The following is a 27,965-nucleotide window of genomic DNA, read 5'->3' on the forward strand; positions in this document are numbered from 1 at the left end:
CCTGCACTGTTCACCAATGAGAGACGCGGGAGCCCCGCCTCCGGGCGCAGACCAATGGCGCTGGCCGGGGGGCGGGCACCGCCTCCTGGTGGCCGCAAGGTTTCACTGCAGGAAACCCACTGGGCTCAGTGACGCTGCGGCCGCCTCCGGCCCCGGTCCGAGCGCTCCAGGCGGTAGTGCGGTCGTGCAATAGAAAGCTGAGGGTGGTGCAAGCTTCCTGTCGGGCACCAGCTACCTGGCCCAGCGCCCTGCCCAGTGCATTCCTCAGACACCTCTGGGGCCCCCACCTGTGGCCCCCGGAGCCCTCTAACCGCGTCGGCCATGCCTCTAAACCGCACTTTGTCCGTGTCCTCACTGCCAGGACTGGAGGATTGGGACGATGAATTCGACCTGGAGAACACAGTGCTCTTTGAGGTGGCCTGGGAGGTGGCCAACAAGGGTGAGCACGCCGGGCGGAGGGACCCGGACGAGAAGGGCAGTCGGGGATGGGGGTAACGAGGCTGTATGGCATGACTCTTGGGTCCTGGGCAAGGAGCTTGTGACTCCTGTGTCCTTGGGGAGGGACTGGAGTTTGTCTCCTGGGCCCTGGAGGGAGGGGATGAGTCGCCTAAGATGAAAGGAGGTTGGAAACCCAGGTCCTGGGTCCTAGGGGTGAGGGGGCTAAAATGAAAAAAGACCAGAGACCTGGGTCCTCAATAGGGAAGGAGATGGGGGGAGGGGTTTTGCACTTCAGAACTGTGGCCCTAGGGGGAAGGGTCTTGGGATGTAACTCCGGATTTGGGAGAGAGCCCACTTGGAGATACGATGCGTGAATCGTGGTGGGAGAATTTGGGGAACTGGTCATTTGAGAGTAAAGATGTGAAGGGGCTGGAGACCCTAATTCTTAGATCCTAGGGTGAGAGAGAGTTAGGGCCTGGATGCCTGGGTTCTGAGGGCCTGAGCTCTGGGTTCTTAGGAGCAGAGGAGCCTGTAGCCTCAGAGACATGCGCGCAGGAATGGGGAAAGGCTGGGAAGTCCTGAGCTGGCCAGGGGCTGGGCCCTGGGATGGGAGTGGCTGGGGACCTGGATTTCTGGGTTCTGGGCTCCAAAGGGCCTGAGGTTCTGGGTTTGGAGAAGGCTGGGGCTGGAACCCCAAGAGCTAGGCAGTCTAGCTCCACAGAACAAAGGGAGCTGGGATTTTGCTTTGCTGAGTCTTGGGAGAGAAAGGGGAGGTCTGTGAACATGGAGACATGGATCTCCAGGGCCCAGGCTTCAGGAGGTAAGGAGGCTGGAGGCCCAGACTCCTGGGTCTGGAATGGAGTCATGGGAGGGGCAGGGCCCTGCATGCCTGTGTCCCCATGTAGGGAGAGGGAACTGAGGGACAGGTTGGCAGAGTCCCTGGGGAGTGAGGAATAACAGCTCTGGCTTCTTTTGGGCAACTCCGAGAACCTAAATGAGGCCACGAAGAGGGATTCTCCCTTACTGTGTCCTGGAGCCTGACTGGGAATTTAAATCCAGCTCCTGTAAGCTGGGAACTCAAGAAGCTAGGCCCTAATAACCCTTGTCAGCTTATGTCCTCCTCAGCCCCAGCCCCTAATTCCCTCACACCTAGAAGCCTAGGCCCCCAGCCCCTTCTCTCAGACTCAGCACCCTCCTCCCTTCAAGTCCCGACCCCAGCCCCCTTCTCCCATAGACCCAGGAGTACCGTCCATCACTGCCCTCTCCCCTCCTTCCTCTGACTCTGAAGTGTGGGTTCCCAGGCCCCTTTTCCCTCTGAGCCAGAGGTCCGGGGCTCCCGCGGCCCCCCACCCCACCCCACCCCAGGCCCCAGATCTGTGGACCTCTGCCCACAGTGGGTGGCATCTACACGGTGCTGCAGACGAAGGCGAAGGTGACAGGGGATGAGTGGGGCGACAACTACTACCTGGTGGGACCGTACACGGAGCAGGGCGTGAGGACCCAGGTGGAACTGCTCGAGCCCCCGACCCCAGCCCTGAAGAGGACGCTGGACTCCATGAACAGCAAGGGCTGCAAGGTGGGACATGGCCCGGCTGAGGGCAGGGTGGGGGCAGCAGCAAGAGAAGGAGCAGGGGATGGACAGCCCCAGGGAGAGAGGGAGGCATGGACAGAAACTCAGGATGGCCCAGCACTTTCCCGGGCAGATATCTGACAGACACTCAGACAGATGCAGGACCCCGTGAAGTGAGTGGGTGAACCCCCAGCTCTAAGACATTGGTGAATGGATTGACAGACAGCAGGTATGAGACAGACTGAAAGATGGTCCCAAGAGGCCAAGATCCTCAGATCCAGAGAGAGGAAAAGAGCTAGATGGACAGCCAGACAAAACCCAGCGGAGGTGGGCTTGGGGGTGAGGCAGGAGGCCAGAGCAGGAGTTCTGGAGCCTGAAGTTCAAATTCGCCTTCTCTGCTTCCTGCCTTGTGACCTTGGCGAATGAACATGCTAATAGCATCCACTTTATAGGTTTTCTGGGAGGATGAAGTAGTTCATAAAAAGTGTTCAGCCCAGGACCTGGCATGCAGTTAGTACTGTCTGTGAGCTGTGAGGTGTCGTCGTGGTTATTATTATCATCATCATTATTACTGAAAGCAGCCACACTTGCAGACTGAGGTGGACAGGCAGGCAATGGAGAGAGGCTGAGTGTTCCAAAAAGTGATGGTGGCCCCAGTGGTTAGAGCAATAGGGAGATAGACAGAGTCCAGATACAGAAAAGAGGTAGCCTGATGTTTTAGAGAGAAGGATCTCGAAGGAGAGAGGAAGACGGAGTATTGAGGAAGAGAGGAGAGGTAGGCAGGCAAACCCAGGGGACAGAGTTTTGGATGCGCAGCCAGGAATTAAAAGGAGGAGGGGAAAAATAAAAAATAAAAAAGAGGAGGGGAGAGTCCCAGGCACCCGCTGAGAACTGAAGGATGAGGACAGACAGGTGGCTGTCCCCCAGGGAGAGGGCCATAAGGCAGCAGGGCTGAGGTGCAGACATTGGGGTCTGGGAGGGAGAGGTACAATGCTGCCTTCATTCATTCACAGCCTCTGATTTGGGGTGGGGTCTGGAGTCCAGTTAGACGGAACTGTGTCCCTAAGGAACCCTAGGGCAGCCCAGTCCCTCCCCCATGGCAGCTGCTGTCCATGTGCTGGGGGCCTAAGAATAGCCCCCCCAGCAAAAGGGCAGACAACAGCTGGGAGGGGGAGGAGCATAGGGGGTCAGGCGCCTAAAGCCGGGAAAAGCCAGGTTGGGGAGGAGTAGGATGGCTTTTCGGCCCAAAATCTGGCAGCAGGCCCAAAATCTGGATCGCGGTCTCAGGAGGAAAGCAACAGATCAATGAAACGTGGCAGGGCCAGAAATGCGACCACGAGGCTTAGAAACACGGCAGTGGGTAGAAAAATGTAGCCCCCATGCATGGAAAGTGGGCGGGCAGTGTTAGAAATGAGGCTGCAAAGTACAAGATGGGCCTATGGGCAGAGAAAAGAGGAAGCGGGTGACAAATATATGGCGAAAGGATCAGAAACAAGGGAGCGAGTGGAAGAAGAAGGAGCCAGTACAAGGAGTGAGCGGCAGAAAGGAAAGATAATGGGAGAAAGCAGCATTATGGTTGGTGAAAGAAATGTGGCAGCGAACACAGAAGCAAGGCAGTGAGCTGGAGAAATGATTAGCAGGGTGGAGAAATAAGGCAGTGGGGGCACACAGACAGGACATGTGCAATGTGGGTTTATAAGTAGAGAAGAGAGGCAACTGTTAGAGAAACTAAGCAAGGGATAGGGAGATGCTGCAGCCGAGATGGGAAAAAATTGTGGTGGGAATAACTAATGGCAAATAGAGAAATAAGGCAGTAGGTGAGAAATTAGCAGCAGATACAGAAACAGAAGGTAGAAGCACTGAGGCCATGAACCCAGACGTCTCCCTGGGGATGGGAGAAACGCAGTTGCTGTGCCCAGAGACAGGTGGCCAAAACCCTAAGCCTCCCTGTGTCCCCCTGCAGGTGTATTTCGGGCGCTGGCTGATCGAGGGGGGCCCCCTGGTAGTGCTCCTCGACGTGGGGGCCTCAGCCTGGGCCCTGGAGCGCTGGAAGGGGGAGCTATGGGACACGTGCAACATCGGGGTGCCCTGGTATGACCGAGAAGGCAACGACGCCGTCCTTTTTGGTTTCCTCACCACCTGGTTCCTCGGTGAGGTAGGCCCCAATGCCAATCCCCGTGTCACTCCTTTCGACCCCAGGCCCCAAATTACAATGGCCATCCGAGGCCAGAGGGTGGCCTGTGTCTCCCAGAGCATTCTGGGAGTTGTAGTCCTTTAAACCGAGGATTAGCTCTGATCTCTGGCAATATGGACATCCAGGGGCCAAGATTCTTCTTTCCTCAAAGACCCAGTCTCCCAACCCCAGCTTCATTCACTCCAGTCTTCCACATATAGGAATTCTAAGCATTAGCTCTTGGGGAGGCTGGCTTGACGGGAGGGCTCACCCCCCCAGGGAGTTCTGGGAGTTGTAGTTCTCTAATATGGGCGGGACTTGGCTCTCAGATGAGTCCCCGGATGTTTGGGAATCCCCAGCCTATCTGAGAACCAGGAACCCCAATTCGGACCCTCTCTGAGGTTTTAAAAGGCTCAAGAAACTTGTTTCCCATACCCTGGGACAGTTTATGTATTGGCTGCTCCTAGGGCATTCTGGGAGTTGTAGTCCTTCAACCAGTATCCAGTACAGGTCTACTCTTGATTGACATAAAAGGTGTCCAGGAATTGTGTTCAGGACTTGGTGACACCAAAACTTTGGTCTTTCCAATTCAGCCCTTCTGGGACTTAGAAGGTTGGTCAAAAAAACACAGCTCCCATCAGCCTCTGGGAATGAAGTCAGCTAGCTAGTCTGGCTGCCTTAAGGATTTAGAGCTCCTTGTCCCATGGGGATTGCAATGGGTCACCACCCACTCTGTGTGGTTGTGGGGATAGATTGACCTCTCACCTGCTTCCTCATCCACGTTGGGGATTGCTGGTTGTCTTCACAACACACATGGAGACACAGTGGCCCTATCCCTATTGCCCCACAGTTCCTGGCCCAGAGCGAGGAGAAACCACATGTGGTTGCACACTTCCATGAGTGGTTGGCGGGCATCGGGCTCTGCCTATGCCGTGCCCGGCGGCTGCCCGTGGCTACCATCTTCACGACCCACGCCACGCTGCTGGGGCGATACCTGTGTGCCGGTGCCGTGGACTTCTACAACAACCTGGAGAATGTGAGCTGGGAGCGTGGCAGATGGGGGTTGCCAATATTTCAGGACAGCCCGAGGCTGTCTGCGAAGCCCAAGGGGATCAAGTTCCCTCTTCCCCCAGGACCCAGGAATCCAAGTCCCCAACCTCCTCCACCCTCAGGCCCAGGAGTCCAGCTTCATGGCCCAATCTCCCCTAAGACCCTGGAGTCTGGACCGCCTGTCTTCTCCCCAGTTCTTCTAACCTGATTGCCCTCCCTCCCTACCCAGTTCAACGTGGACAAGGAAGCAGGTGAGAGGCAAATCTATCACCGCTACTGCATGGAGCGGGCGGCAGCCCACTGCGCTCATGTCTTCACTACCGTGTCCCAGATTACTGCCATTGAGGCTCAGCACCTACTCAAAAGGAAACCAGGTAGGAAATAGGCCTGGGTCTGTAGACGTAAGCGAGGTAGTCTATGCCAAGGCCTGTTGCAATGTTTTTGCTGTAAAGAGCAGAGAACTACAACTCCTAGAATGCCCTAGGTTGGTGACCTGAATATGAGGCTGCCTGGCTGGATGCCCTAGAGGCTAATGGGAAGTGTAGTTTCTTTAATTTCAGAAATGGTAAAATTCTTTTACTGGCTAATGTAGATATTGGTCTTCTGAAAGAGGAAGGAGGTTCCTTGCATTTTGTTTTTGAGAAAAGCAGTGTTGGAACCAGTTATTCTTCCCAAACTATAGCATCCATTCTCATTGGTTATAAGGTGAGAACTATAACTCCCAGAATACCTTTGGCTGTCTAGCTCCTTATATTCCTGGAATTTTGCCCCAGGAGCTGATGGAGGTTATAGTTTTTCACTGATATGCTTTAATTTCTATGATAATAGGAAATGGTTGGGGCCCTAAAAGAGGCTTGAAGATAGAGAAGCAGGATGGGGACATAGACTCATTCCTCCAGCTCAGGGTGGCATAGGGGAAACAAAAGAGCTACAACTCCCAGAAGCCCCGATGTTGCTCTGTTCCCTGTCTGGTTAGCCATTCACAGGGGCTGATGGGAGTTGTAGTCAGGCTTGTGAATATAAGCATGCAATATTGGGCAAGAAGGTATCTGAGTAGCAGGGCAGCTGGGTCACCACAGGAGCTCACTGGGGAGCTATTGAAACAAAGACATTGTGAAAGGAAAGGGGTCTTTCCTTCATTTATTCATTCAGCCACATTGATCTGAACGAAGAAATGAAGAAATGAAATGTGGGACCTTCTCCCCCAATCCCAGATATCGTGACCCCCAATGGACTGAATGTGAAGAAATTCTCTGCCATGCATGAGTTCCAGAACCTCCATGCTCAGAGCAAGGCTCGAATCCAGGAGTTTGTGCGGGGCCATTTTTATGGGTATGTAGGCCAGATACCTAGGTCTTGAGAGAGAGGGTGGTTGGGAACCCAGACTCCTGGGGCCAACAGAGGGGACAGCTGAGGACTCAGCCTCTTGAGTTCTTGAGCGCCAGAACAATGGCTGAGTATTTAAGGAAATCCCCATCTAAGGAGAAAAGAACATTTCCCAGGAGTTCCCATGATGCCTCTGTCCTAAGATGTTCTTTGCCCCTGTGGCTTCTGGGGTTTGTAGTTTCAAGGCTGGGGCTAGTGGGTGAGGGTCTTGGCTTCACCCTGTGTTGTGGCTTCTTTAGGCACCTGGACTTCAACTTGGACAAGACCTTGTACTTCTTTATCGCTGGCCGCTATGAATTCTCCAACAAGGGGGCCGATGTCTTCCTGGAGGCCTTGGCCCGGCTCAACTATCTGCTCAGAGTAAGGCCTGGGCTGCAAGGGGACAAGGAGGATGAGAAAATCAGTACATGACTGGGGAGAACGGAGACCTGGGGAGGTGGGGGCAGGGAAACCCATGTGTAAAACAGGAGTGTAGGGACCCAGAAAGAAGATCAGAGTCCCCGTGGGAATGGTAGCTCTGTCCTATAATTCTCCTTGACAGTGAGGGGCATGGCAGGGTCCTCGTGGTCTTGGGGGGTGGAAAAGGGTGGGACAGCCTTCTCCCATATGATCCTCACACACTCACACGCACACACACACACACACACCCTCCCTTTCCTCTGCCCCAGGTGAATGGCAGCGAGCAGACAGTGGTTGCCTTCTTCATCATGCCAGCTCGGACCAACAATTTCAACGTGGAAACCCTTAAGGGCCAAGCCGTGCGCAAGCAGCTTTGGTCAGCAGCCCTCAGCCCGGCATCCCTGCCGCTCCCACTCCCAGCTGTGTGCTTTGGGTCCCCCGTTTCTCCTGGAGTCTCAGTTTTGTCATCTGTGACATGATCAACCCATCCCCCACCTGATTCCCAGCAAAGTTACTTGCTCCAGATGCCTGCAACACGGGGGCAGTACGAAGTCGCAGTCGCAGGCAGGACAAGTGTGACAGCATGACCAGGGCTCTGGTATCAAGCTGGCGAGATCCCGCTCATGCCTCTGTCCTGCTCTGGCTTTGTGACTTTAGGCAAACCACTCCCCGTCTTCAAGGCTCAGTTTCCTCATCTGTAAAAAACACCTATTAGCCATCAGCTATTTCTTGAGCTCCTACTGCGTGCCAGGTGCTGTTCTAGGCACTGGGAACACAGCTGTGAGGCAGAAAGATAAAATCCCTGCCCTTATTGTGTTCACATTCTAGAAAGTTCTATAGAAAGTGCTCTGGCAAAAAAAAGCAGGACTGGAATATGAGACAGGGTTGTCAGGACAGGCCACACTGAGTAAGTGCCAGCAAGTAGAGACCAAGAGAGGAAACAAGGGAGGAAACCCTGTGTGTATCTGGGGAACAGCATTTCAGGCAGAGGGAATGGCAAGTGCAAAGGCCCTGAGGCATGTTTGAGAAACAGCAAGGAAGCCAGCGGGGCTGAAGCAGAGTACCCTAGGGAGATGGGGTAGAAAATGAGGCTAGAGCTACGAGAGGACCATAAACAGAGGAATGTCAATGAAGTTGTAGCGTGGCACTTTGCTAGCTTTACTTGTGTCCATACATTTTCCTCTCTCAGAATGTAACTTTCCCTTTTTATAAAATGGGGCTTAGCATCACGACTACCAGGACTAGCCTAAGTCCTAATAATAGCTGACATTTTTGGAAGGCTAACTGTGATGGGCACTGTGCACTTTTTGTCATGACCTCATCGAATTCTCACTGCAAACCTTTGAGGTTGCTTCTATTTTTATCCCCATCTGACAGATGAGGCATTGAAGTCAGAGAGGGAAGGCCACCTGTCCCTGGCCGCAGAGCTGATGCAAAGCACAAGGGATCCGAGCTTTCCAGGGCCTATTCCCTGAGTCTCCATCCTCCAGCCAGAAATATCCAGAGCTTCTCTGCTCAGACCTCAACTTCCCAGCTGCCCCAGAAGCCTAACAATAAATGGCAGCTGGTCTATAAGTGATGTTGTCGCTCTGCTCCTTCCAGGGATACAGCCAACACAGTGAAGGAGAAGTTTGGGAGGAAGCTTTATGAATCCTTGCTGGTGTGAGTGTCCCGCCCTCAGCCCTGCATCCTCCTGGGCTCTAAACCCTTTCATCACCCATTCCCAGATGCATCCCACTGCTCACCTTACAGGGGGAGCCTCCCAGACATGAACAAGATGCTGGACAAGGAGGACTTCACTATGATGAAGAGAGCCATCTTTGCCACGCAGGTATGGTTTGGACTCCTGAGTCGAAAGATGGCGATTCCCAGCAGCCCTGGAGGCAGGTTGCCGTGTTAGCTCTGACCCCAGAGATGGCTGGGAGTTCTGCTTTGTTGGCAGTCCTTATTCAAGGAATCAATTCTGAAGTCAGAAGGGTGTGTGTGAGCTGACTGGTAGAACTTGAATTCCCAGAAGCCTTTAGGGCAGCCTGCTTTCCCACAGCTTATTCTGCCACAGAGGCTTCTGGGAGTTGTAGTTTCTTTGAGTCCTTGGGGATCCATGAACAAAAGGTGCAAGGGACCTTAAACTAAAGTCAAGATAGCCACAAAAGGAGAGCTGCAACTTGCAGCTAACCCTGGGCCTTGCTGCAAGCAACCTCCGCCTCTTCCCCCAGAGACTGCTGGGAGTGGTAGTTTTGTTGGGCCTCTAGGGACAGAGCCAGGTCAGCTAAAAAAATTATTTCGGGACTTCCCTGGCAGTCCAGGGTTTAAGACTCTGTGCTTCAAATACAGGGGGTGCGGGTTCGATCCCTGCTTGGGGACTAAGATCCCACGTGCCGCATGGTGCAATCAAAGAAGAAGAAAAAACAACAAAAACAACGAAAAACAACAGTTATTCACTGAAGAACATTGAAAACTTTCAGCAGCTACTGTTTCTTATCCCACTGGTTGTGTCTTAGTCTCCAAATACCCCTGGGAGTTGTAGCTTCTTTGGATACCTGGAGTTAATTAGATGGGTGGGAAACCTTAGAGAAGATTAGGAGTCACAAAATGAGAACCACAACTCCCAGCAGCCCCCAGGGCTTTCTGTTACCTTGACTCTTCCCTTGCCCCAGAAACTTCTGGGAATTAGAGTTCTTTTATTCTCTGGAGTCAAGGGTTTTTGGTACCTATAGTCAGGGTTGGTGATTTCCCCCAATCCTGGGGAATGGAAACCAAGACAGCCAAGTTGCACAAACAAGGTGTGAATTGTTTCTGGCCAAACTATAATTTCCAGTAGTTCCTAAGGCAGTCGGCCTCACTGAGGATGTTTCTGCCATGGGGCTGCTGGGAGTTGTAGTTTCCTGGGCTCCTGGAGTCAGTAAACTGAAGATGAATAGATCTTTTTTTTTTTTTTTTTTTTTTTTTTTTAATTAATTAATTTATTTATTTTTTGCCGTACGCAGGCCTCTCACTGCTGCGGCCTCTCCCGTTGCGGAGCACAGGCTCCGGACGCGCAGGCTCAGCGGCCATGGCTCACGGGCCCAGCCGCTCCGCGGCATGTGGGATCCTCCTGGACTGGGGCACGAACCCGTGTCCCCTGCATCGGCAGGCGGACTCTCAACCACTACGCCACCAGGGAAGCCCCTGAATAGATCTTTTAATGAGAGGAATAATGGGACAGCTGCAAAGAACTATATATCCCAGCAGCCCCTGGGACTGCTGTCACACTAGCTCTGTCTTCCTCCAGTGGCTCTTGGGAATTGTGGTTTCTTTGGGCCTCTTTTGAGGGTGGAGGTGGAGAGAATACAGGATGGAGAGTAAAAGGAACTTGGAGAGAAAGAGATCCAGGATTTTCATAAGAAAACTATAACTTCCGGCAAGCAGCCCCTGAAAGGCACAGCCCCCATCAACTGCTGGGAGTTACAGTCCCTTTGGGTTTCTTTGATGAAAGCCCAGAGTACAGAACAAGATAGCTACAACTCCCTCTAGTCTATGAGGCATGTTAACACTGGCTCTGCCTCTAAGACAGCTGGGATTGTAGTTTCTTTTCGGCTTATGGTGGTTAAAGGGAAAAGAAAACCTTTACAGATAGAGCCAAGTAGGAAATCTACAACTCCTGGTAATCTCTTGGGTTTGTTGCTCCACAACCTGATGGGAATTGTCTCCTTAGATCCCCAGGATGAGCATGGCTCATGGGGAAGTAGGAAGCCCTCTGTCCCTTCCCTGACCCCCCCACCCCACTTGTGGCCCCTACAGCGGCAGTCTTTCCCTCCTGTGTGCACCCACAATATGCTGGACGACTCCTCAGATCCTATTTTGACCACCATCCGCCGAATTGGCCTCTTCAATAGTAGTGCCGACAGGGTCAAGGTGAGGGCACTGGCCAGGGTGGGTTGGGCATGGGGGGGTGGGGTGGTGCTGGGGAGGGCGGTGATATGGGGGCTGGAGCCTGAGCCTCGCATTCCCCATCTCCCCTGGTATGTCAAAGGATTGCAATGTTTAGAAAGAACCTTTGCTTCTGAGGCAGACTTGGATTCCAGTCTTTGTCCTGACTCTGTCTTGTGTGGCTTTAGACAACTTTTTCATCCTCTCTGGGATCCCCAGGGAGTAGCTAAATAAGGTGCTCGGGCTGAGCCCTTGTTTTCCACTGCCAGGTGATTTTTCACCCGGAGTTCCTCTCCTCTACGAGCCCCCTGCTCCCTGTGGACTATGAGGAGTTTGTCCGCGGCTGCCACCTGGGCGTCTTCCCCTCCTACTATGAGCCTTGGGGCTACACACCAGGTGAGTTCAGCGTCTGGCGTGATCCCAGGACAAGGGACTGGCCCTTCCTGAGCTCCAGACTCCTCCTTTGCAAAACAGGAACAATGGAAACAAGTCTGTTCATGTGTTTTTGTGACACAGTAGCTCATGTGAGTAACTAGAGGGCTGATATCAGGGTTCACACGTGATTTCTCCCGATTTGCTACTGTTTGGTTCCCCAAAACAACAACAGCTAAATGCACAGCTTGTTCTCTAACAATCAAGCTACTTTCATATGTTTTTAAGGCAAAATAAATACCACATTTGCTGTAATATTTCTTAAATGATGAGTGATTTGACAAGTTTGCCAGTTTCATCCACGGTTAAAATGGTGCATAGGTTTTGTGTGACCAGCTCCAACCCTATTTTTCCCATAAGCCTTGTTATATGTAGCGCCTACTTTCGCAGCTTACAGAGGTTTTTAGAAACACTTATATAAAAATTATAATAAACTCCTTGAAGCATTTCTCAGCGTTATTTAAGGGAGTAAGCGAGGTGTAGTAGGTGCTCTGTACACAGTGATAGTAATAATGAGAGACCTTGTCTTACCTCTTGTCAAAACAGACTGTAAAGCTATGACAACCAAAACAGTGCAGTCTGGCACAAAAAGGTGTCTTATAGGTCATGAGGATAAATTTAAATGGTAGACATTGGCCCAGAATACCGCGCTCAATAAATTTGCATCCTCCTTACCCAATTATGGACTCTTCCTTACCCTGAGGCCTTGGGGCAAATGAATTCCCTTTTCTGAGCCTAGTAGCTTCCCCTCTAAGGAATAGGGACTATCATACTTTAATGCACAGCCTAATTTGTCTGGTTCCTGACTTGCGCGGCACAGCGCCCGGCTCTTATTAAAGGCGCCAATAGAGGGCGCCATTGGGGCTTTCACTGGGATTTAAGGCAATAAAGAGGGGCAAGCTAAGCGGACCTTTCTCACGCCTTCCCGCAGCTGAGTGCACGGTTATGGGTATCCCCAGTGTCTCCACCAACCTTTCTGGTTTCGGCTGCTTCATGGAGGAACACATCGCAGACCCCTCAGCTTACGGTCAGCGCCCAGAATGAGAGCCGGGACTCTTGGATCCTGGGAAGGAGGGGCGTGGTCTCTTGGGTCACTAAGAGAGGAGGGGGTGGACTCCTGAGTCCCAGTGGGAGGAGGCGTCCTGGTGTCCGCAGAGTCCCAGAGACAATGAAGGTTTCCCCAATCTGTTTTCTGAGACTCTTCCTGGCCCCGACAGGCATCTACATTCTGGACCGGCGTTTCCGAGGCCTGGATGATTCTTGCTCGCAGCTCACCTCCTTCCTCTACAGTTTCTGCCAGCAGAGCCGGCGGCAGCGCATTATCCAGCGGAACCGCACGGAGCGCCTCTCCGACCTTCTGGACTGGAAATACCTAGGCCGGGTATAATTCCCCTCCCTGTCCTCTGCTGTGAATAAGTCACTTACGGCTCTGGGTCTCTGATTCCCCGTGCCTCGAAAGCTGGCGCAAAGGGCATGGTCTCTTCCTATTTGTAACGCTTGCTGTCCCTTTAAGAAAAGAATCAACTTTCAGACTGGAAGACCACCGAGGTGGGAAGTTCTCTATTTGCATAAGGGTGCGGCCAAAGAGGTACCTGACTGGAGAGTTCCGCCCCTGTTAAAGGAGTGTGGCTCAGAGACTGTCCATTCACAGCTCTGCTTATCTGCATAAGGGGTGGAGCCTGACAGATGGATGATTGGCAGAGGGGCCAACTGGAAACCACCGCAGGTTGTGCTCATCTGCATAAAACGTGTAACCAGGGTTCACCCCACCTCCAAACCTGCTGGGGGCGGGGTCAGGCTCCTGACCCCTGATGCCCACTCCTCTTCTTTCCCCCCAACAAGTACTACATGTCTGCGCGCCACATGGCGCTGGCCAAGGCCTTTCCAGAACAGTTCACCTACGAGCCCCACGAGGCTGATGCGGTAAGTGGATCCGGGGTCTCTCTAGGGGGGGCCAGGAGCTAGAAGGGTGGGGTGAAGCAGGGTGTCCCTCCTGGAGTTGCAAGGCCTCAAGGACGCTGGACGCCCAGGCAGGCTCTAGAGGCCTGTGCTCACTATGCGGTTTGTGCCCTCACCTCCGTACGCAGACCCAGGGCTACCGCTACCCGCGGCCAGCCTCAGTGCCACCATCGCCCTCACTGTCGAGACACTCCAGCCCGCACCAGAGCGAGGATGAGGAGGAGCCCCGGGACGGACCACCCGATGAAGATGGCGAGCGCTACGACGAGGACGAGGAGGCTGCCAAGGACCGGCGCAATATCCGCGCCCCGGAGTGGCCGCGCCGCGCCTCCTGCACGTCTTCAACCGGCGGGAGCAAGCGCGGCTCGGTGGACACAGCGCCCTCCAGCTCAGTCAGCACCCCCAGCGAGCCCCTCAGCCCCGCCAGCTCCCTGGGCGAGGAGCGCAACTAAGTCCCCTGACCCGCACTCCCCTGCCAACCCTGCCTCCCTTTATCTTGAGGGTGGATGCAGAATGGCGCTGTCCCTAAACTCCACTCCAGATCCCTAGCCCTCTGTGGGGTCCACAGCCCCACCCCCTCCGCCATACACTCCAGCCCCTCTAGCTCCTCTCTCGAAATCCCAAACAGTCCAGAATCCTCAACGCCGTGCCTTTCTTGGGTTCCAGAACGCATAATCTGTGCCCTGGAGTCCCCCAGGCCATCCCAGAGGCCAGGAATCTGCCATTATCCTGCCGTGGTGCCAGAGGTTTTCAGAAACTTGCTCTGTTGCCTTCTATGCTGGGGCTCCTTGAGCCCCTTGCGGCTTGCTAATTTTACAGCATGCAGAGCCTGCCATGCCCAGGCCTGGCCCGGGGCCACCAAGCACTGGAAACCACGTGGAGTCCCTGCTAATGAGACAATCAAGTCCAGAGCTGGGGCACTTTCAGGGACTTAATGCAGGTTAACTCCAGAACTCGGGCTCCAGGCCAGTGCACTCGTGTTTACTCTGATTTAGTCCTCCCTGGGGTGTCCGGCTCTGCCTGGAGGATCCCTCCACCCCTGCTCCCTTCTTCCTCTGCACTTTGGCCAAGCAAGTGGGGGCAGAACCACTTGGTTTCTCATTCCTACTGGAGAACAAGCTGTCTTGGTCTAGATGCCTTTCTGGACCAGACCCTACTCCTTCTTCCCTGAGTCTTAACTCTTCCCCATATCTCTAAGCTCCTGCGCCCTACAGGGAATCCCTCTGCTGAGGACAACTGGCTGCCTTCCCCAGTACCTGCACACATAACCCCCAACCGCTAGACCCACCATGAAACCACTGGATTCTAGGTCCCAGCTGCCAAATTTAGAACCTCGCCACTTTGCTGCATCCTGGTCCCTTCCCTCTGGTCTAGAACTCAGCCCACTGGTTTCTAGAACCTCCATATTTACCTCGAGGCTCTTCCATCCCTAAGCTGTGCCCTGCCCCCAGCTTTGGTGAAAGGGAGGGGCCCCTCACGTGTGCTGTGCTGTGTCTGCTGCCCTTGGTTTGCAATTGGGAGGGGGGAGGGCAGAAGGGGTGTGATTGAAGTGTGTCCAGAGATGAAAAAATACATCTATATTTAAGAATCTCAGGTCTAGTCTGACCGGAGGGCTTGGTGGGCCTCAATCCTGGCCCCACCCTCCTCTTCCTTCCCTCTTCACCTCTTGATTCCTCCCTGTGCCCACTGCTGGGTCCCGGTTCTCTTGTTTCATTCTACTGTCTTAGAGACTTGGATTGCCACTGGATTCCAGTGTTATTTCAAAGGAAGGCAACTCTCTTGTTTTTGACTCGACTTGCAAGTGGCGAAGTTGGCTCAGGCTCTTAAATTCCTCAGTAGCACTAGCCATATGCAAGGGCTCAACAGCCACTGTGGCCACGTGGCCCATGGCTACCCTATTGGACAGCACAGATACAGAACACTTCCATCACTGCAAAAAGTTCTGTTGGACAGCACTGGCTTAGAGCATGTTTCTAGGACCCTGGCCTCTGGACTTTGGCCCTACTGTCCCCTGGATGACTCTACTTTTGGAAAAAGATCTTTTTCTCCTTTCAGTTCTAATCATCCCTAGGCTACACGTGCATCTCTGAAATCAATCGCTTTTCAGGGGAGTAGAAAGCTCTGATTGTTTGAATTTGGATGTGTGATCATCTGTTAGAGCCGCAGTGTTTGTGACACCCAAGAGTCCCCTCCCCCACCGGAATTACCAGCAGGAGAGGCGGAGGTTGGAACAGCTGTATAGCAGCCATTTCCTCTTAGATTCAGCTACCGAAAATAGGACGGGGTAGGGGGGTCAGAGTTGACATTGTTTTATTGCTTGGACCCAGCAGCTGCTTAAGTCATCTTCGAGCTTCTTCAGTTCCCATTTGGATAATTTCACATCCCGTTTCTGTCTGTGCTGAGCCCCGAACCCCTAGCTCAGCACCTTTCACATCATGTACCCTCAGCTGCTCAGACCCACTGGCCAGGTTCTACCTATTACGCGCCTTGAATTCCACACCTGTAACCAACAGCCTTTGGAGGTCAGACCTGGGTGTGCCTCCCGGTTATCATGGGTAATTTACACAGTTTGTCTCAACTTACCCATATAAAGGAGCTCACATTTCTACTTAGCCTCCCAGAATCGAGGCAGAGTACTTTCAGAGCTTGGCAAGTGCCTAGCAACATAACTCATGTGAACCAGTTTCTCATTACTGATCTCCTTCACAGCTGTCTGCTTCCAGCTAGCAACCCCAGGTTTTACTAGACTCTCCCTGGAGTCTGGGCTCTACCATCTTAGGAGGGGCAGTTAACAGCCTGGCAAAGCAGAAAACCCACTACAGCAACACCCCACAGGTGTTATTATGTCTTAGAAGTAGAGCGCCAAACTCCTCTCTCCCTGCCAGCCCAGTGCAGCCAGAAGCCTTGTGAAAACAGATCCCACCTTTTTTCCCAGGATACACACATAAAACCACTAGCTGCTGCAAAAAGCTTTATTGTTTCCATTTGGTCCAAGGCTTGGGAGAGGGCTCCAGTGTGGTTAGCAAGCTGCCTACTGGCTGCAGAGAGGGGCTTCAGGCAGAAGCCCTGACACCAGAGGGGCTCCTCAAAGGCCACTGGGCTCCGGAGGCTCCTAGTCGTGCTTGAGGGTGAGCCTTTCGAAGAGATACTCGCCCAGCCCAGCCTGGGGACCAGCCAGCCTGCGGAGGTTGGTCAGGTGGTCACCCATCTTCTTGATGAGTTTCACCTCCTCATCTAGGAAGTGGCTCTCCAGGAAGTCGCAGAGCTGAGTGATAAGAGGAGAAAATGTTGCCACGTACAGATTTAACAATGTGACAGGTGGGGGAAGGAGGCTCAGAAGGAAATCTGCCCAATCAAATGAGGCCAATGCTTAGTATGTAAGCATCATTCCAGGGAAGGTCTTATAGACATGACTGGAGATATACTTACGTGGGGGTCTGCGCGGGCACAAGCCAGGGCATGCAGATCCAGAAGGGCCTGGTTCAGGTTCTTCTCCATTTTAATGGCGGCTTCCATAGCGTCCTGAGTTTTACCCCACTCATCTTGAGATGGCTTCTATACCGAAAACAAACGGCTCAGTACTAGCCACATACTCTGGAAAGGACTAAAAACTAATTTTCCAGTAGTTGCGAGAGTAGAGGGCTTAAAAGGAAAAAAACGTCTAAGAGTTTGTATCTATCATTCCCCAGTGTCCTATAACTACACGTCCCAGGATACTACACGCTGCGCTCTAGACCGCCACGTCATGGGAGAACTGGGTGCGCCTCGATCTCCGGCTGTAATAACCCACAAAAGACTGAACTCAATCTCCGCGAGGCCTACGCGGTGCCTAAACCGCTACAGTCAAGGGGCCTCTAGTGCAGGGACTGTTGGGAGATGTAGTCCAATGTCCACACACTATTTACCTGCACGTCCTGGAAGAGGGCGCGGCCGCCGCGTTGGTTTTGCATTTTCAAGAGACGCTTGGCGCTCTCGTGCTTCTCTTCGGCCAATTCGCGGAAAAAGTGGCGCACGCCCTCCAGAGCCACATCGTCGCGGTCGAAATAGAAGCCCTGCGGGAAGAGATGGCGGGAACAATGGTTAGCAGGAGGCGAGGCCAGGCATGCGGACTCCGCCTCTGACTATCCAACAAGACAAAGAAGGCCAGCGCGTGCGCAGAGGGCCGGAGGTGCGCAGCTGAGGGGAACTTGGGCTGGGGGCGTCCTGGGGACCCTCACCAGAGAGAGGTAGGTGTAGGAGGCCCGCAGATGCATGTTGACCAGGCGGTTGACGGCGGCCTCCACCTCGGTAGAATAATTCTGACGAATCTGGGAGCTCATGGTTGATCGGTAATAAGGAGTTCGGCTCAAAAAATGGTGTTGGCTGGTCCCGGTGACCGAGGACAGCTGAGTGGCTGACTCCGAAAGTTGGAGGGTGGATAGATGAGTGGCTGACTCCGAAGGTTGGAGGGTGGTCGGAGGCTGGAAGAAAGGGCGACCCTGGGTCTGTTCCGTCCAAACACTGTTGAAGCAAGAGACAGATCCGGGGAACCGCCGAGCGCAATGAAAACGGTTGGCGCCAAGGCGGCTTCTTTTATAGCGCGCAGGCCCTCGGAAGTGGGACGGCCAGGGAGAGCAATCGGCCAATCTGCGGTGGTGCGAGGCGGGGCCTGGAGCCCACGCGTGACCAATCAGGAGCATATAGGACTCCTAGACCCCCCCCCCCGGAGGTGGGGAAGTCACGCGCCTGTAGGCGACGGCTGTTGTGAAATGGGGAATGGGGGGGTGGGGGTTTTCGCGGGATGCAACAGCTCTGGGGCTAATTCTGGGAAGTCAAGTGATTCTGGGGGGGTGGGGGTGGGGAGGGAGACTCTCTAGTAGGTGAAAGATTAATGAGGACACTGGGAACCCTGGAAAATAATGATTCCTGGGTCCTGGGGGTGTCTCAGGAAAGTAGATCGGATTCTGGTGCTGTGTCAGGGCACGGACTTTACTGGAACCCTGGGGGCGTTCCTCAGAGGTGCGGAAACCTCCAGATGACTGGGGTTTGCGCTGGGAGATAAGGGGGTACCCGGATCCTTGAGAAGTTTGGAAGGCTGTGAGATGATATTTCTGGAAACTTGGGTCTCTCTCTGGGAGGACCTGGAGCCTTGGGGTTCAAAGGTGGGGGGAGTTTCTGTAGCTTTAGAGTTCACAGTGGAAGTCCATATTTTTCTGGAAACTTCCCCGGGGGGGGGGCGGGTAGGGCGATCTTTAGGCCCTTGAAGTGATCTGCGAGATTAAAAGGACAGTTGTAGAGCCCTGCTGTTCAGCCCCGGAGTGGGGGAGAGGGATGTTTCCAGAAGGCTAGTAGGGGCTTTTTAAAGAGGTCAGGGGTCTTGGAGAGCCTTTTGGAGCCCTCGAAAGATTGTCTGAGCCTCTTGGAATACCTAGGGGCTATTTTAGGGGCTCACTTTTTCTGGAAGCTGAGATGGGGAGGGGTGAAATGACACTGGAGTTTTGGGGGTCCCTCTGAGGCTGCACTTCGTGGAGATGACTTTGAAGGAAGCCAGAGACTGGGAATTCTTTTTGACTCTGAAGCAGCCTCGCTGAAATTGTCCCTGTCTTGCCTGACACATGCTCCTTCAAGATAACGGAGAAGTACTGAGTCCTGGTGAAACAAGGAGGGTCTGGGGACCTATGGATGGGATGTCTGTCTTTAACCAATGGACATTTTTAAAGTGTGTCTGGTCCAGGCTGGTGCCTGGGTGGCAGAGCTGGCTGAAGGAGCCCTCCAGGAGCACCCATTGTGGTTGTTTGCGGGGAAGGAGAAACAAAGACAGGACTTTGACCCTCTTTCAGTGCCCTAATGGAGGCAGCTGTTCGGCTGGGGCAGGAAAGCTGAAGCCGCTGGGGCGTTGGGAGCAGAGGTCAGGGCTCACCTTGCAGAGAAGCCTCTCCAAGCAGCGCGGGCAGGGTACTCCCTGATCAAGGGGACGCCAGTCAGGCTGGTATCTGGGGTCCTCAAGGGGTGTCTGGGCCAGTGGCCAGGAGAGCAGCCGTGCTGAGTCATGCTGAACTCAGCTCTGGAAGGGGCTCCCGCAGAGGGGCGGGGTGGAGCCCGCTCGCTGACCTCATCTACTTTGGGTGGACTGCAGTCTGCCTGCGACCCAGAGAACTAGGCCTGGCTGGGCCCCAAGTCTGCCCCCTTCCCCCAAGGTGCCACCTTGAGTGCTTTGTCTCAAGGCACTGTCTTTTTTAGTTCCCTTGATGGTTTCCCTGGGCTCCCGCCTGTGGCCATATTGTCCCCTCTCTCTGGGTGGTGACTCAGCCTCCCCTCACTTCTGTCTTATCTGACATCTCTCCCCTGACTTGCCGTCTCTGGGGCAAGCCTCTGGGGGAGGGGCTGTTGCCCCAGGCACACAGTCACAATGGGGTCTGAGTTACTCATTCACCAAATTTCATACCTCAGCCCAAAGACCTTTAGCCTGGGAAAGGAGAGGTGACCTGGGAAGTGCTCACAGGTGGAGGGAGAGGAAGGGGTGAGATAAAGATTATCTGAAGAAGGTGGGGGGAATCAGGGAGGATGGGAGAAGACAAGTGACCCAGGGAAACAGGGAGATAGAGACAGGGGGACAGAAAGACCCAGAGAGGGACAAAGAGACAGGAACAGAGACAGAGAAGGGGACAGAAGGACCCAGAGAGAGGGGGATGGAGAGCCAGAGGGGTGGGACTTCCCTGGTGGTGCAGTGGTTAAGAATCCGCCTGCCAGTGCAGAGGACACGGGTTCGAGCCCTGGTCGAGGAATATCCCACATGCCGCAGAGCAACTAAGCCCACGAGCCACAACTATTGAGCCCGCCTGCCCTTGGGCCTGCGTGCCTCAACTACTGAAGCCCGCGCGCCTAAAGCCCATGCTCCGCAACAAGAGAAGCCCAGGCACCGCAATGAAGAGTAGCCCCCGCTCACCGCAACTAGAGAGAAAAAAAACCTGCGCATAGCAACGAAGACCCAACGCAGCCAAAGAAAGACAGCCAGAGAGGTGACAACCAACTGTGACTCTCCGAGTGACCTTATTCTCTGTAATTCCCTTTTCTGATTCTCCTTCTGTGGCTCAATCTACTGTGCCTCTTTGTGAGCGCAGCATCTTCCCAGGGGGCCGCCCCTCTCCTGGAGGGCCCTTCCCATTTCCGGGGCCAGACCCTGGACGACTCCTCCTCCTCCTCCAGCCCCTCCCTCCACAACCTGTCAGTCTCCAGCCTGTGCGTCTCCTCTGCAACCACACAGCTCAAGCTCAGGCCTCCCCTGGAGTCCTCCCTTGGACCCTCTCTCCAGCCTCCTCAGCCTTCCAGCCTCCAGGGCCTTCCCCAAAAGGCTCCAGAGCCCTCCCCTGCTTTCCTAGTCCTCCCGAGGTCTATCCCCCTCCAGCTTCTTCCCCATTTCTCCACCTCAGTAAATGTGCAACTTCCTGTGGTCCCATATGGTGGAAGCTTCCAGGCTCTAGTTCCCAGGGTCCAGGAGGCTGCTTTGCACCCTGCTACCCTGATATCCACCCCCCACCCCCGCCCTAGCCCCCTCTGCCGGGTTTGGGCCTGGCACAGTGCTGCCTCTAACACAGTACCCTAGGCTGTGACACATGAGTCATGTGATCTCGAGCCACCTCGGTTCCCCTCAGGACTGTGGGCTCCTTAAGGGCAGGGCCAAGACTTAACTCACCACCTACCCATAGAGGGCACCAGGCAACCTCAGAATAAGATGGGTCAGCACGTGAAGCCTGGCCTCCTGCGACAGCCAGGAAGTGGGCCCAGTGACTCAGACTCTGAAAGTGTGGCCCGAAAGAGGTTTATTGCCCCCCGAAGACCACTCCTCCCCACCCCACCCCAATAATTACAAAAGTAAGAAAAATGCCCATGGCCCCCAGTCCCCACCCCTCCCGGAAAATGCCATAATTTATGCAGAAAAGACACAGTCCAAGGCCGCTGGTGGCCTCAGCCCATCTTCTTCCAGATGGTAAGCGAGGCAGTGAGTACTCCGGCCACGAAGATGGTCACTGTCTGCCACGTGGGTGTCCCAAAGTAGGAGAGGAGGCCGTCCTGGGGATAGGGACATGAGGCACTTCAGCAGCTCAGCCAAGGGGCAGGCCCTGGGCCAGCACGTGAGGGGTCACAGAGAGGTCAGAGGGCATGAGTGGGGGCAAGGGCCTAAGATTAATGGTACTAAAGAGTTGGGGGCCAAAGAGTTATCATAGAACTTGAGGGATTCCGAAGGAAGTAGAGGCACCAGGGAGGGCAGAAGGCACTAGTCGGGTCGAACTTGAGGGATTCCGAAGGAAGTAGAGGCACCGGGGAGGGCAGAAGGCACTAGTCGGGTCAGAGGTCACCAAGAGGTCAAGGGTCATGGAGAGGTCAGTGGGTGCCATATGAATCAGGGTTGATCAGACATGTAAGAAAACGCATTACAGAGTACATCTGATGATCCGAAAATGGGGAGGGGGGCACCACTGTGGTGGGCTCAGGAAGGCCCAGGGGTCCCAGAGGAGTGGGGGATTGTATGGGGTTAGGGGCCTCACCCAACCACCCTGGTCCTGGATCCAGCCCAGCAGCCGCTCTCGAAGGAAGTCCAGGGTCCAGCCCATGATGGTCCTGATCAGCTGGGGCACCTTGGTGCACAGGGCCTGCAGGGAGTGGGCTGGGCCTTAGGGACTAAGCCTTGTCCTCACTGCCTGGGGCCGTGGCCCCCAGCCTCCTTTCTCAACTCTCTGCCTCCCCTCCTGCCCTTCTGCAGTCTCTTTTCCACTCACAGTCAGAATGAGCTTCATAAATTGTAAAGTGGATCTGGTCACTGTCAACTTCCCTGCTCACAAACCATCTATGGCTCCCTAGTACCTCTGGGATAAAAAATCAAAAGCATATCTTGGCCCACAAGGCTCTGTGTGAAGCCTCTGACCTGATCACACTCCAATTTTCCTCTTCTTTTCTGTGCCTCACTGCCCTTCTTCCATATCTTTTTTTCTTTTTTAATTTTAAACTTTTAAAATTTTTTCTTTGGCCACTCCACACAGCTTGTGGGATCTTAGTTCCCCGACCCGGGATCGAACCCGTGCCCCCTGCAGTGGAAGCACGGAGTCCTAACCACTGGACCGCCAGGGAAGTCCCACCCTTCTTCCGTATCTTCATTCCCACCAAATTCTTAACCCGCTTCAGGACCTTTGCACTTGGACATTAGACCTCACAGCTCAGGTCTAATGTCACCTCCCCAGAGAGGGCTTTCTGACCTTCAGACCAGGTAAGGCCTGACGCCTGCTCTTCAACTCCCTAAGCTTCCCTACTCAGCCTTTATCTCGCTGCTTCTCACCTGCTGTCCCCAGCTCCACACGGAGCCCTACCATCACCCTGACTGCTGTCCCCCTCACCTCTAACATTCAAGCCCCATCAGCTCAATCTTGCAAACACATCAAGAAATCTACTTCTCCACCTCCAATGCTGCCCCCTGACTCCAGGTCAGTCTTCCGTTAGCCAGGACTATTACAGGTACCTCTTTGTCAGCGTCCCAGTTTTTGCCCTTGTGCCCCATAATCCATTTTTCTACCCAAAAGGGCCAAAATAATTTGCTGGGCTTCCCCTCCCCCAATATTTTACAATGAGAATCTTCAGAGAGAAAAGTTAAAAAAAATTTCTAAGCGTACAGGCATATACACACAACCTAGATTCTACAATTAACATTTTGCTCTCCTTGCTTGAAAAGTCTTTTCTATTTATAAATCAGGTCACCTCACTCTCTTGTTTAAAACGAGCCAATCACTCCTGTCACACTCAGAGTAAAGCTAGTCTTTACAGCGGCCCATAAGACCCTCACAATCTGCCCTCATCTCTCACCTTCTCCCCCTCCTCACTCTGTTCTAACCACATGGGCCTCCTCATTGCCCACAACACACTAGGCTTGGCCCTACCTCAGGGCCTTTGCATGTTCTGCCCCTCTACGGGATGCCTTTTCCCCCATCTTTATACAATATATCACTGCATCTTTCTTGTCATTCCAACTTAAGCTTTCACGTCACCTCCTCTTAGAAGTCTTTCCTGACCACTTTGCCCAATCACGTCACCCTAGTTTACTTCGCTCAGCACTCATCATACGACGTGGGCTCCCTGAGAGCAGGGACCTAGCCTTTTCTGTTCTGTGTCCTGGGTGCCGAGTACAGGTCACACACACCATAGGCCCCATAAATGTTTGCTGAATGAATAAATGAATGAAAAAGAAGACAAGCGGTCCATAGCTGCCTCTCTCCATTCCCTCTGTGGTTACTGGGCTGCCACAGGGGTTGACCTCACGAGTCCCAGGTCCTCATAGGGGAGCCTGCCTGGGCTCACAGCCCTGCAGCCGCCCACCTTGAGCACCAGTTTGCTGGCAAAGTAGAAAAGGGCGACAACCCGGCCCCAGTTGAAGTTGCCGTCAGAAAACATTTCGGCCGCCACTCGGAAAAAGACCTCTCGGGGGGAGTCTGTGTCCACGGCCGCGATCATCCTGCAGGAGAGAGGAGAGCCAGTGCTGGGGAGGGAGGATCAGGTGGAGTGTGGAAACTCTGGTGTCCACCCCATACCAAAGATAAGGAAACTGAGGCCTGAGCCAGGAAGCCATCATGGGGGAGAGCCACGAGGTGGACATTGAGGAAACTGGGGAAAATGACTCCCTGAAGGAGAGTTTCAAGATCCTAGGGCAGGGGAGGGCTGGGAGTCCAGAGTGCTGAGTTGAGTGGTGGGGCCCTGGACCCCTGGGTCTGACGGAAAAGGGGGCTGTGGGCCTGGACTCCAGACTCCCAGGGAAAGTGGGGGTTGGGAGCTGGGACTCCTGGGTTCTGAGGGAGAAGGGGCTCACTGGCTGGACTCATGGGTTCCAGGGACCACACCTCTGCAGCTCCATGTTACTGTCCAGTTCATCTCCAATGCGCTTGAGACACTCGCTCAGCTTCTTGGTGGATGCATCCTGGGGCGCCTGCTCCAGGCCCAGCTCGGGTGTCTCTCCCCCCATTCGCCCTGCTCGATCCTGGATGAAACTAGAGTGGGAATGGAGTTGCAGGGAATGCAGAATCAGAATGGGGCCTCACTCCTCAAATCTGCTCCGCAATAATCAGACCTCAAACTCACCCCTGAAGCAAAAGGGCCCCTGTCTTCATGATCTGCTCAGAGCTGGTGGGCCCTAGAGGAGAAAGGAGGTAAGAGGTGCCTGGACTCTTGGGTCCTAGGGGGATCCAGGGAACTGGAGTGGCTTATGATCCCTGAGGGAGGACAACGCTAGGGGACCCTGCATTTCTGGGTCCCTGGTAGATAAAGTGCCTGGGGGCCCAGGCAGCTGAGTCCCTGATGGAGAAAGAGGCAGGAGTCCTGGGCCTGTATCCTTCATTCTTCCGGGGGAGGAGGCTGAGGGAACACTTCATGCAACCAGACCCCTGGCCTGAGGGGACTGAGGGGAGACCCGCCCCTCCCACCAGGAAGTGGTGCCGGCAACAAGCCCGGGCCTGCCCCGTGGGCTTGGATTATGGGGTTCCCCAGCTTCTCGGGGGTCCGAAAGCGCCAGACAGGAAGGGATCCGGACGCAGAGGCCAGAGAGCCCGGGACCCCGGGAGTGGGTGGAAGCTGGCAGCGCCGGATCCCGGAGTTTCTGCCCCGGAGTGCTTGGCGATCGCACGGCCCCATACCGGCAGGAGGGATCCTGGGGTCGGCCGGCGAGGGGCTCGCCCTCCTCCCGCCCGTCCGCCTCCCGCCTCACCCCCGCCTCTGGGTTGCTCCCCGGACCCGTCCATCACCGCCGCTCCCGCCGCCGCCTCTCGCCGGGTCCGCCCGGGCGGCCGCAGCACGCCCCTGGTCACGTGAGCGCCCCGCTGAGCGTGCGTCCTCTCACGTGATCGCCCCGCAAAATGGCTGCTGCGAGCCGCTGCCCCGCAGGGCTACCCGGACGCAGGACCGCACCTGCCTCACCTGCTCCGGGAAGGCTCGGCCCCTATCACGTGACTGCCCAATCAGCACTTCCCCTTAGGAACTGGTTGTGGCGCCATTCCACCAGGCACGCATTCAATCACAGTTATAACTTTTATTCATTCATTCATTCCTGCAATATTTTCAAAAGTTTCGGTTGGGACTTGAGCCCTTGCCAGGACAGAAGGAATATCAGAGGCCGAAGATAGGATTCTTTGAGGCAGGACGTTCCAGATGACTAAAGTCTATGAATGTTTATATGTGTTTCTGTGAAAATAAAAAGAATCTGAAGTTCAAAAAGTGATAGATTGTTTCCCATCAGACCTGAACCTTGGTCTTGGTGGTCGTAAGAGGAGGAATAGTAGTACTGAAGCTATGCTCATGGCGTCTGTTTATATAGCATGTGGGCTAGTTTCAAACAAGGTTGAAAAAAAAAAAAAAGTGATAGATTGGTGATAGATTGGCAGGGTGAGGACAGAGAGGCTCCTGGGGTGTCCGAAATGTGCTATATATTTATCTGGGTGGTGATTACTTGGGCATACACATATTTAAAAATTCACTGAGTTGTACACATAAGACGTGCAGTTTACTGTATGGAAATGATTATATCTCCCTTTCAAAAGAAAATAGTAAGAAGAAAAAAGAACTGAGATTAGAAAAATAGGCTGGGGCCAGATGATGAGTGGTTTGGGCATATAAGAGAAGGGAATCTATGTCCCAAGGGTGGCTGGGAGCCACGGCAATTGAGGATTATAGGTATCTTAATCCATCAGCCTGACAACACCAGGAATATAGTCTGACAAATTAAAGTTTATTGACCCACTGAGATGATGGAGACCACACAACAAAGAAACCATGGAGCATCTTGACAAAGGAAAAAGGTAGAGTTATTATAGGATTTGGAGGAAGAGTGGAATTTAGGTGATGACTGTATGTTAGGCTCAAAGCCAAGCAGTGTGTGGACTGCAAAAGGAACCAGGGTCCTGTATCCTTGCAAACTACAAGATGAACGTAGATGTGTAGTGTTGGGTCCAGAAACCCTTTACTCTGCGCCTGGGTTGGAAATCAAGGCTGCTACTATGTATCAAATGACTTCAATCCTACAGGCAAGAGTGGGATGTTTCATTTTTACTGATAGAATTTCCAACAGTGTGAGTAAGAAAGCATGTCCTTGGGAAATAGTGTTTCATGCTAACTTTGAAGCTGGCTTTATTTGTGTCTGTTATTCCAGCCCAATGAATTAGCCCTCCCTCCATCCCAGTTACAGAGAAGGAAGAAAGGGCTTTTAATGCAGCCACAGACCTCTAAATGGTACAGCTGTTGAGTAGAGGGGAAAAAACTTTTGAGATAGTTCTGAAGTCAATATTGTTTACCATAATAAAGATACTATATCAGAACTATGAAGTCCACCTCCAAGATGGACCCCAATGATTCTCACCTCCAGGTATTCAGGCCCCTGTGTAGTCTCCTCCCACATTGAATAGGGCTGACAGTGTGACTAACAGGGCGTTGTGGAAATGGCAGTGTAACTTCCAAGGTTAGGTCATAAAAGTCACTGCAGCTTCTGCCTGACTCTCTCTAGGATCACTCACTTTAGAGGAAGCAGCTGCCACATTGTGAGGACACTCAAGCAGTCATCTGCTGGAGAAACACACGTGTCGAGGAACCAAGTCCTCCAGCCCCAGTCAAGCCTTCAGGTGACAGCTGTCCCCACCAACATCCTGACTGCAACCTCGTGAGAGAGCCTAAGCCAGAACCCCACAGCTCAGCCATTCATTGATTTCCAACCCTCAGAAATTGTGTTAGACAATAAACGTTTATTGTTGCTTTAAACTGCTAAGTTTGGGGGCAATTTGTTACACAGCAATACATAACTAATACATCTAGGATAATTATGGCCTATTTATAGATGCAGAAACCAGAGCCCAGAGAAGGAGGTGGATTTGCCAGAATTGTACGGTTCTTGTGGGTGCTGTCATGTCTCCAGCTTGACCTGTGTCACTTGGACAGGGCTTTCTTACTCAGCCCCACTCATAGGCCCCAACCTCTTGTCCCTCCCCTCCAGCCCATCTTCCACATGAACCTAGATGGGTTTTTCTATATCCAGAGCTGGCCCTGGTCCTCACCTGATCACAGCCCTCCCATGGCTCACTGGTAATAGTAAATCTCTCTTACATATTATTATAAGACAATGAATCTAGTACAATCTGTTATTTATTGTATATCCAAAGGGATAAGAGAGAAAATGATGTTTTAAGACTTTCTTTGGGGGGGGGCATGCCACATGACTTGTGGGATCTTAGTTCCGAGACCAGGGATGGAACCCGTGCCCCCTGCGGTGGAAGCGCAGTCTTAACACCTGGACCACGAGGGAAGTAACTTAAGACTCTTCTAACAAAGGAAAATACAGTTTATAGGTGTTTTAAAGTTACCGATGTATATTACAAGATGGACATAATCGGTGGGATCTGGGGGTGGCTTACTTGGGTCCTCTGCTTTGCATTCTCTCACAAGGCTATAAAAAAGGTGTCAGCTGAGGTTCTGGTCTCATCCAATGACTCATCTGGGGAAGGATCCATTTCCAAGCACCCATAAATGGTTGTTGGGAAGATCCAGTCACATGAGAGATGCTGGACTGAGGGCTAGCATCTTGGTTCCTTGTTGGCTGGGACTCCTTTCTTTGCCATGGGACCCCTTCATAGTGCAGCTCACAACACGGCAGCA

General features: G+C 53.5%; 3 protein-coding genes and 1 long non-coding RNA gene across 6 annotated transcripts; 1 reads left to right on the top strand and 3 right to left on the bottom strand.

Annotated features, from left to right (window-relative positions):
• The first annotated feature begins 132 nt into the window (after positions 1-132).
• On the top strand, positions 133-14,905 carry GYS1 (glycogen synthase 1). Of its 2 annotated transcripts, XM_032613747.1 has the most exons (16): positions 133-439; positions 1,833-2,014; positions 3,972-4,163; positions 5,032-5,217; positions 5,461-5,605; positions 6,446-6,563; positions 6,857-6,977; positions 7,286-7,392; positions 8,619-8,678; positions 8,769-8,847; positions 10,797-10,910; positions 11,195-11,321; positions 12,289-12,384; positions 12,575-12,738; positions 13,200-13,280; positions 13,445-14,905. In XM_032613747.1, the coding sequence occupies exons 1-16, from the start codon at positions 322-324 to the stop codon at positions 13,766-13,768; spliced, it is 2,214 nt and encodes a 737-aa protein (XP_032469638.1). In that variant the 5' UTR covers positions 133-321; the 3' UTR covers positions 13,769-14,905. The 2 variants fall into 2 exon arrangements, with proteins under 2 accessions (XP_032469638.1, XP_032469639.1); XM_032613748.1 differs by lacking the exon at positions 1,833-2,014 and having other exon boundaries at positions 13,445-14,472.
• On the bottom strand, positions 6,910-12,568 carry LOC116744254. The gene is made up of 3 exons (XR_004347002.1): positions 12,330-12,568; positions 7,532-7,711; positions 6,910-6,989 (listed from the first exon to the last, which is right to left on the bottom strand). It is a non-coding gene; the product is annotated as an uncharacterized LOC116744254 (long non-coding RNA).
• A 1,369-nt stretch (positions 14,906-16,274) lies between the features above and the next one.
• On the bottom strand, positions 16,275-19,356 carry FTL (ferritin light chain). Its single transcript, XM_032614390.1, has 5 exons — positions 19,216-19,356; positions 17,534-17,816; positions 17,222-17,368; positions 16,746-16,871; positions 16,275-16,581 (listed from the first exon to the last, which is right to left on the bottom strand). Exons 1-5 carry the CDS (start codon positions 19,344-19,346, stop codon positions 16,429-16,431), a joined length of 840 nt encoding a protein of 279 aa, XP_032470281.1. The 5' UTR covers positions 19,347-19,356; the 3' UTR covers positions 16,275-16,428.
• Positions 19,357-21,103: 1,747 nt separating this feature from the next.
• BAX (BCL2 associated X, apoptosis regulator) lies at positions 21,104-25,140 on the bottom strand. Of its 2 annotated transcripts, none has more exons than XM_032614716.1 (6): positions 25,036-25,139; positions 24,414-24,465; positions 24,176-24,322; positions 23,658-23,793; positions 21,842-21,946; positions 21,104-21,365 (listed from the first exon to the last, which is right to left on the bottom strand). In XM_032614716.1, exons 1-6 carry the CDS (start codon positions 25,067-25,069, stop codon positions 21,261-21,263), a joined length of 579 nt encoding a protein of 192 aa, XP_032470607.1. In that variant the 5' UTR covers positions 25,070-25,139; the 3' UTR covers positions 21,104-21,260. The 2 variants fall into 2 exon arrangements, with proteins under 2 accessions (XP_032470607.1, XP_032470608.1); XM_032614717.1 differs by having other exon boundaries at positions 21,208-21,415; positions 21,837-21,946; positions 25,036-25,140.
• Between the last annotated feature and the right edge of the window lie 2,825 nt (positions 25,141-27,965).

Source organism: Phocoena sinus, chromosome 19, assembly GCF_008692025.1.
Source record: "Phocoena sinus isolate mPhoSin1 chromosome 19, mPhoSin1.pri, whole genome shotgun sequence".
Classification (NCBI taxonomy): domain Eukaryota; kingdom Metazoa; phylum Chordata; class Mammalia; order Artiodactyla; family Phocoenidae; genus Phocoena; species Phocoena sinus.

Excerpts from the sequence above, each read along its gene's own strand:
- FTL (XM_032614390.1), bottom strand. The coding sequence starts at position 19,346 with ATGACTCAGCACGGCTGCTCTCCTGGCCACTGGCCCAGACACCCCTTG. Across the intron at positions 16,872-17,221 it reads CCCTCTTCCAGGACGTGCAG|AAGCCATCTCAAGATGAGTG; the intron begins GTAAATAGTGTG and ends TTTTCGGTATAG. Across the intron at positions 16,582-16,745 it reads GTGCCCGCGCAGACCCCCAC|CTCTGCGACTTCCTGGAGAG; the intron begins GTAAGTATATCT and ends CTTATCACTCAG.
- BAX (XM_032614717.1), bottom strand. The coding sequence starts at position 25,069 with ATGGACGGGTCCGGGGAGCAACCCAGAGGCGGGG. Across the intron at positions 24,466-25,035 it reads GGAGCAACCCAGAGGCGGGG|GGCCCACCAGCTCTGAGCAG; the intron begins GTGAGGCGGGAG and ends TTTCTCCTCTAG. Across the intron at positions 21,947-23,657 it reads CCAGCAAACTGGTGCTCAAG|GCCCTGTGCACCAAGGTGCC; the intron begins GTGGGCGGCTGC and ends CACTCCCTGCAG.
- GYS1 (XM_032613747.1), top strand. The coding sequence starts at position 322 with ATGCCTCTAAACCGCACTTTGTCCGTGTCCTCACTGCCAGGACTGGAG. Across the intron at positions 5,606-6,445 it reads CCTACTCAAAAGGAAACCAG|ATATCGTGACCCCCAATGGA; the intron begins GTAGGAAATAGG and ends CCCCAATCCCAG. Across the intron at positions 8,679-8,768 it reads CTTTATGAATCCTTGCTGGT|GGGGAGCCTCCCAGACATGA; the intron begins GTGAGTGTCCCG and ends CTCACCTTACAG.